The 8097-nt window shown below is 39.0% G+C and overlaps 1 protein-coding gene across 1 annotated transcript in view; it reads right to left on the reverse strand.

Moving 5' to 3' along the window:
- Positions 1 to 8097, reverse strand: part of LOC107099674 (NGFI-A-binding protein 2-like) — a 16737-nt gene that overhangs the window by 4459 nt on the left and 4181 nt on the right. The window contains 2 exon segments of the mRNA XM_015397894.1: positions 7633 to 7818; positions 7912 to 8020. Coding sequence (XP_015253380.1) covers positions 7633 to 7818; positions 7912 to 8020 — 295 coding nt within the window.

Genomic DNA, 8097 nt, shown 5'->3' on the forward strand with positions numbered 1-8097 from the left:
CTGGGTCATCTCAACAATGTCTTGTTCACCCTCCCACCTCTAGATGGTGCCAAAATGCAAAAACATGACAATAGTGGATATCACACTCCGTTCCGTACCGTTTGCATGATCTGTATTATCAGCTTATTTTTCGCTTGTCGCATTCTTGTCGCCATAGAGTTTTATGAAGAAAAGACTATTTTTTCTCTCTCTTTTTTTTTTTTAAAGCACTGAACTACATTCTGTGAAAGGTTAATAATGACTTTCATGATAGAATTAATGCGTGAACATGTTTTCTGTTACATCACTCCTGTGTACTCAATTTGTCCATGAAATGCTTTCCTAACCAAGTAAACACAGCTAATTCTTTTCAGCTTTGGATTTTTATAATAATTGTAGTTATTCTGAGATTTATGTTTGCATCTTATAGCTCTTTTATATAATATTTATATAGTGCATGCTCTAAAGAAAGGCATAGCTAAAATACAGCTAAACAGTGTTATCATATTTTGCTGGACTGCTTCGAGCATGTCCCATAACGCCAGACAAGCAAACTAACAGAGAATATAAAAAACATCCAATTCTCTCAGAAAAGTGTTTAATAATTTTTACAAATTGTAGTTTAGTATATTTGATGGATAGAGATAAGTACTTTCAGTACCATAATTATATTATTTATAGTGACCTGGGTGAATGTGTGGCTATGGATACACAAATATACTCATGGTATGGATCATGCTTCCAGTACAGATCAGGTAGTGACATTGGAGGCCTCCCTCATAAAGCTTGTCTGATGGCACAAAGAACTTAACAGCTCTAAAGAATTGAAACCACAGTTATATGGTTGGAAAGTCATTTTAACATTTAATAGTGGGACTATTACTAATAGCTGCAGTTTTTGTCGACCCAAAACAGTTCTGAATAGTCAAAAGTAAGAGATATTTAGAATAAAAACATTCACATGGGTCACAATGACATTATGTCTTGTCAAAATAGCATTTTAAGTATCTTACTGATTACATACAGGTATCAGTTGGTTTGCCATACTCCATTTCTCTTACATATGATAACTTTTCCTATTTTGGGTAATCAAATGTCTAGTCTTAATTGTTTCTCTACCTTGTAGCTTGAAAGCATGAAAGAACAGTTGAAAAGCGATGCTTAAAGAAATGTTCTTTTGGACAATTGACTCGAATTTTATGTTTAGGTATGAGTACTGTGAAATAGATTGAGTACATAGCAGACTGGTGAGGAGAATCCAAAACAAAAAACAAAATGGGTATCAGAAGATGGTGTAACAACAGCTCTTTTAGCACCCAAAAAAAGGACAAGTGATCAGGACACATAGCATATTTTATTTTGAAAGGTAAGAGCACTAGGGCTGTGGCTTCAGTTCACCAGACTAGCGCCACGAGGCAATTGCTACGATGTGGGAGGTCTTCCTGTCTCCAGAAGCAGCGTAGAGTGATTACCTAGTTGTATTCTCAAATGGATTCTAATATTTAGATCAGTGGTTAGCACACTAGTCGCCAAATGTTTATTAGAATCTTGTACATTAGGATAAAATTTTTGGAAACCTACAAAAAGGCAGAGACTGGAAATTATTAAAGATAGATACTGGGTTTAACTTCATTAAACCTTCCTGTGTACAAATTAAACTCTTGCTCTCTCCAAGCCTAAACATGAAGATACGTAAACTTTTTTTGATTTAGCAACCGTTAGAAATGGTGCTTTCACTGAATACAAAAAGATATGACTTATTCCTGGACGGGGCCGCCTTTTAGAGTTGCGTTTTGTATCTCTGCTTCTGTCTCCTTGAACCCCAGTCGGCCTCGGCAGATGGCCGCTCACACTGAGCCTGGTTCTGCTGGAGGTTTCTTCCTATTAAAAGGGAGTTTTTCCTCTCCACTGTCGCTACAAGCATGCTTAGTGTGAGGGATTGGCTTAGAGTCAATGAGTCGATGCAATCAACTGGTTTTCCTTAGATTTAAAACTTTGTATCAATCTGACTGTATGATCTGGTGAACTGTAAAGTGCCTTAGAATGACATGTTGTGAATTGGCGCTATAGAAATAAACTGAATTGAATTGACTGTTTATTTCTCCTACTCTCTGGTTGCAGATCAGGGTCTATCAAGCTAAAATAAACCAATAATTTCTGCCCCAGATGGTCTCCATTTTCATATTTTTTGTTGTAATATAACAACAAGAAAGAATATGTCATTTTTGTACCTCTTTTAACACATATATACTTTTAAGTTTATTTCAATATTGTATAGTTGGTAAACTTATAATAGCACAACTTATGAAAAAATCAACAGACAAAAACAACCCAGCAAAGATAGTATTATCAGTTGATACTCTGTGACATTCTGTGACAGTGGAAAATAGGTTACAGCTGAACGGTGACGTTAAGAGGAAGTGGGAGAAAGTTGAGATTAATGAGCATGAGGGGAAACTTGAATGAATGAGAGATAAGCAAACAGAGCCTCTACACAATAAGGCAGATTGATGCTAGAGATGAAACATATGTCATGTTTTATTATTTCCGCAGTCCTTTTTGTATATGGAGAGGATGTATGAAAAAAAAAAAAACTCCATGCCATTTCCCTGCCCACAGGTTTTATTTTTGTACGCTGTCGCTTGGTGAGTCAATGCAACGCCCCTCCAATTACCTCCCACTCCATCGCCCCCACGCCCCATCCATCCCGCCCTGCAACCCACGCGCCTAACACACTCTGACGTCAGTCACTGCTAAAGCAGGGAGGGGGGTCCGGCTCTGTCGCCCACAGAGTACTTCCTATCCCCCCTCCCTCCCTCCCTCCCTCCTTCCCCGCCTCCTCATGTCTTTGCTGGCTTCCTTCTCCTTTGCTTAATCTCTTCAGCTGACGATCACAGCCCAGAACAACTAACTCTCCCCAAACCACTTACTTTTTGCCCGTGATGCATCACAAAACTAACAAGGTATCAAAGAACTGCAACGTTCTCTCCCCCTTTTTTTCTGTCTCCCTCCCTCCTTTGCCCTCCTTCTCACACTACCCCTCTCCACCGCCTTCTGTTTCCCCTTTCTAACTTCTCTCCTTTCTAATCTGCACTCTGACGGAGTTCAGCTGCAAGCAGAAGGAGGCGTCGCCTCAGAGAGATTGTGACTCACAGGGGTTCAAACTGTAGGGCTACGAAGTACTGATTGTTACTGGAGGTTAGGGAGTCACTATCACGCTTTTCAGCTCCAGCATCGACTTATTGCCATTTGAAAAGGATAGTTCAAAATTTTTAAAGGAAGGTTTCCTCATGAAGTCATGAGCAATCATTTTCTTACCTGCAGTAGATAACATCCTCATTTGCATTAAATTCACATTAGTTGAACCTGCAGAGGGAGGCCAACAGCTCATCTAAGAGGTTCCAAGACCAAAGCAGAACGTGATTAATGGGTAACTTCCATGAATTTTAAAAGCTGCCGTGCTCATATTTACAGAAAATGTTATTTTTAGAAAGGATTTGAAGATATGGGATGCTGTAGGGATTATGGTTGGTCTGTGTTTAACACACTGAAAGCTAATCATATAAAGCAGTTCCAAACAGAGGAGAAAAACATTATAATGGTGCTTTCATTTTGTATTAAGAGTCCGAGTCAAACCAGAGGATTTTGCTAATTCTTTTAGTGCTAACCACTGTTAGCATTACAAATTCATTTTAGTTCTGTGCTTTAACATTTAAGGTTTATTTTCACAAAGAGATGTCATCAGAACTATGTACGTATAGCACTGGGAGATTAATCTATTCAATTGATTAATCTTTTTTCTAATTTAGTAATAAAAGTTAAAGTTTTTTCAATTTTGGTTCCATCCATGCACTCTTTGCGCTTCCAAAGCTCGGAGAAGGGGTGTAAGAACAAAATAGATTCTACTAAATACGTAATGAGACCTGTAAGCATTTAATCAAAATATGTCCAAATGAATCTTAAATGTAAAAAATATTTATAGGCAAACACCCATGTCATTGTTTTACTTTTTTGTAACACTTAAACCTCCAGCCACTAGTTGGCAGCGCGCAATTAAAAAACTTTAAATATATCACCTTTGTTAATACATCAGGATCTATTGGATAAATCGTATCGTGACACATGTATCATGATATGTATGGTATTCCCGAATTATTGTCAATTTAGGGAGCGGCATGCACAGTGAGATATTTTCAATCATTGTACTCGGCTGCAGCTCAAACTATACAATGTAACCGCAGGGTTTAAAGGTTCACATCTCACGATTTTTGGTCTTAGACTGTGCAGCCCGATGCTCTGATGCGATCTACCTGCTCAAACTGTACATCTATAAGCCACACGTCGAACTCAGCGCTGAGAGATGGCACCGGTCGGACTTGTCCGCCTGGAAGAAGAAGAACTCCCTTTTTTGCACATGCGCCAAGCATGAGGTCCTGGAAAATCAACACGTAGCTCTGCTTCAACAGCAGGATTCGTCCATGAACACCTCATGATGGCCAAACATGTTTGATTTTTTTCTCGACCTTACGATTCCTGATCGGGATGTGATTGTGAGAGGCTAACCGTCCCTTGTTACCCCCTGTATAAAGATAGTTTATATCAACACATTTTACTGAGTTTTATATCCACAGCTGTCACACTGAGGTGAGTTAAAAACTCTGACTTATGTGCATGTGTTAGTCTTGTTTCCCACAAAATATTTCAAACGATCTTGTTTGAGTAAAGAAAAAACAATCCACATATATACAAACATGAGGAGGAATATGGGATTTAATTGACACTTTTTGTTTTAATGTGCTCCTAGTTTAAATAGGGCTTGCATATCAGGATAAAATATGTGGATTTAAAAGGCTTATTTATAGAGTACATTACTTACTGCCACAATGGCCCAATCTAATTTTATCTTGCATACCATCAACACTGAGAAGAAACTTTCCCCTCTGTTTTACAGCCCATTAGATGTAAATTTATTAGAAAATATTAAAGGCCAATGGTTTTGTTTTCCTTTTCAATCAAGATTTGTTAAAATGGCACAGCGTGGCATAAGATCAAGATCAACTGTATTATATGTTGGTTTAGGGTTGCAAACTCCGTGAAATTACATGAATTTCACAGCAAATTTTAAAAGGTCCTACAAACTCAAAAATTAGAATAGCAAACACACACAAGAACAATACACAAACACCACAAAGAAACACCACAAAGGGAAAGATGCTGCAAATAGCAATAAGACTGCAAGTTTAAAAAAAACTGCAATTAGTGAAAATAAAAGAGTGTGAAAGTTTGAACATAGTGCAAAAACAAAACCAGCTGCAAATACATAAAGGATGCTAACACAAACACAAAATCCACATGCAAAAGAAAAATAATACAAGTTAAGAAAAGCTCCAAACTATTGCTGCTTGATAGAAGTCCCTCAGACCACTAGGGGGAGGCTACCGTTAATGTGTGACCAGACCTTTAGTAAAAGCATGAACAAGATCCTAATGGGGATAAAGACTGTGTCGGATCGTCCGCCCTAACCCCTAATCCCTCAATCACTTTATAGAGCAGGGACTATATTAGTGGACTTTATAGTGAACTCAGTTAACTGTCCGTTTGGACATATTATTACTACTTTTCGCTCCCCGTTGGTCACGTAACTGTCTCCCTGCACTGTGCTTCCACCATCTTTGTTATTTGTTGGCCGCTGTTACTATTAATCCTATAGGAGAACGTAGCATTAGGCATAGCGGAATATATTTGTTCTTCTATTGACCATGGATGATCATCACTTTTCAAAGTGCATTGTGGGAAATTTCGAGTCCCCCTCTATTTCATACACTACACGTCGCACTATATAGTGCCCTATATGGTTATTAGGGTGGACATTGCGGACACAGCCTCAGTTAAATGAGCATTTGGACAGATGATCACTTCTTTCTGCTCCCTGTTGGTTACGTGACTCTGGCTCCCTGCACGGTGCCTGCGCCATCTTTGGTCCTTCTCGCCCTCCAAACAAATCCCATGATGCTTTGTGAGAAGAGCTCTTGCAAAGTATTCTGGGATATATCTGCTCATCTAGTGACCACGGACAATCACTACTTTTCAAGGTTCATTGTGGGAAATTTTGTGTCCACTACTTTTTCATCCACTAGACATTCGGACACTCATATAAAATGGAGTAACCCCTATATAGTGATCTATATGAGTTAGGGCAGATTTTCGGAAACGGGCAAAGTTATAAAAAGAGATTCAAAGGAAAACTTATCATTGCTTTCTTTCCTCTAGACTTTGTCTAGATTGTATTCTATTTATGTTATTTCTAAGGGATTAATGTCAGCTTTTTGCCTCCATATGAGTAAACGATCGTCTCCCTCTAGTGGTCTGGAGCACTTTCATTATGTGGTGCCAGTTTGCAACATTTTTTAGACCAGAAGTATGTTTTTGTTGGAAGATAACTGGCAATACTTTGCTTTATAATTAATGATCAGCGGCTTCTTTGTAAATGATAACCGAATAAGGGCTGCTTAAGTGTTCGGAAAAATCAATTAATAGCATAAACTACTGTGACCTTTTTTTAAAATCTTATTTTAATAAAAGGAAAAAATATATATAAAGACCTCTTAACCCACCAGGAACCGATTTAATGCGTAATTAAATAAAAGATTTCTGAAGTTGAGAGGACCGGAGCAACCAGCAGAGCTCCGAGGCTAACGGCAGCCGAGGCTAACGGCAGCCAGGGCTAACGTTAGCCCGTGTGCAGCAGCCCTCTCTCGGCATAGTCGTGTGTGAAGAACTGCTGGCTCTGATGGCGATATTTTTTGTTTTATTTGGCAAAATGTTCATTTGATTTGTGTTTATCTGACTGTGTTCATTATTATTCCCCCACTAAATGAAAAAAGGATTCATTTATTATTATCTAGAAGGTATTGATAACAGGAAGTGAAATGCAGCTCTAGACGAGCCGGGAATGTGGTGTCACGAGTACGCTTCTTTTCCAATTGACCCAGATCTATGCTGCGTGCTCGCGCTCTCACCAAGTCCAGACTCTCCTGTGTTCTTGCCAAGACCGGACTTCACGAGGACACGAGTACGGACTCGCGATCTCGTGAATTGAGAAACGGCTACAGACGTCCATCCCCGTGAACACTGGCACAGAACTCGATGGGAAAGGAAATTATTCTTATTTCTTATTTCAACCGTTGTGTATATAATTTGCTACATATGAATCAAGATGCTATGACCGAAAAAAATTTGATTGACTGTTCAGGCTAACGTATGACTTACAGGCCTGCAGAAGATAACGAACAAAAAAAACACAGATTTTAAGACAGGATTTTTTTTCAAAATAGAAATCTTCTAAATTTTGGGACAATATCTTCTTATTAAGAGTACATTTATATACATGTTTAAGCCAGAATGATTTGACATTTAAATATGATTTCCTTACGACTTTAAGTATTTCTCACCTACAAATTAGTAGAATTTTTTGTGAATCACATCCATCTATGTGATGCATGAATATAGGAAAACCTGAAGGCTTATTGTAGTTAGCAGGAACCCAACATTCCCAAAGTTTTTCTTTTGCCTTCTTTGGAATCTTTGCAAGTTTTTTTATTTGAATCTATTTTGAAGCACACAGTGCAGGTATGGGAGGCTCTGAAAAGTCACCTGCTGTGTGAGTTCCCTCTGGTCCCAGGCTGAGCTTCCCCGCCCGATCATGTGACACCATCCGAGCCAATCGCAGGCCTTCGTCCATTAGAGTCTGCTGTATTAGGTGGCGGCTCCAGCTGGCAGGGTTCCAGGCGTCACCGTGGGGACGGGGTGATGGAGACTGGTTGCACTGGGAGCTGGAGTCTAAACAGAGCAAACAGAGCTGAGTTCACTCTGTTTCTTTTAAGAAATATATATATATTTTATTTCTAATAATATATAAATGTGACGCGCTACCATGTGATACGCAATCAACGCTTTCTGCAGACAAGCTGTCTTCATCTGCTCTCTGAGTCGCTCCTTCAAATCCCTCCACTCCGAGAAGCGATGACTCAGACACAATGACCTTAAACACAAAATACAAGGCTGCTCATGAAACACTTCAAACCACCAGAACAAATGAGCTCTAATAATAAGTGGAAA

Source organism: Cyprinodon variegatus, unplaced genomic scaffold (genome assembly GCF_000732505.1).
Source record: "Cyprinodon variegatus isolate N-32 unplaced genomic scaffold, C_variegatus-1.0 Scaffold896, whole genome shotgun sequence".
Lineage (NCBI taxonomy): Eukaryota > Metazoa > Chordata > Actinopteri > Cyprinodontiformes > Cyprinodontidae > Cyprinodon > Cyprinodon variegatus.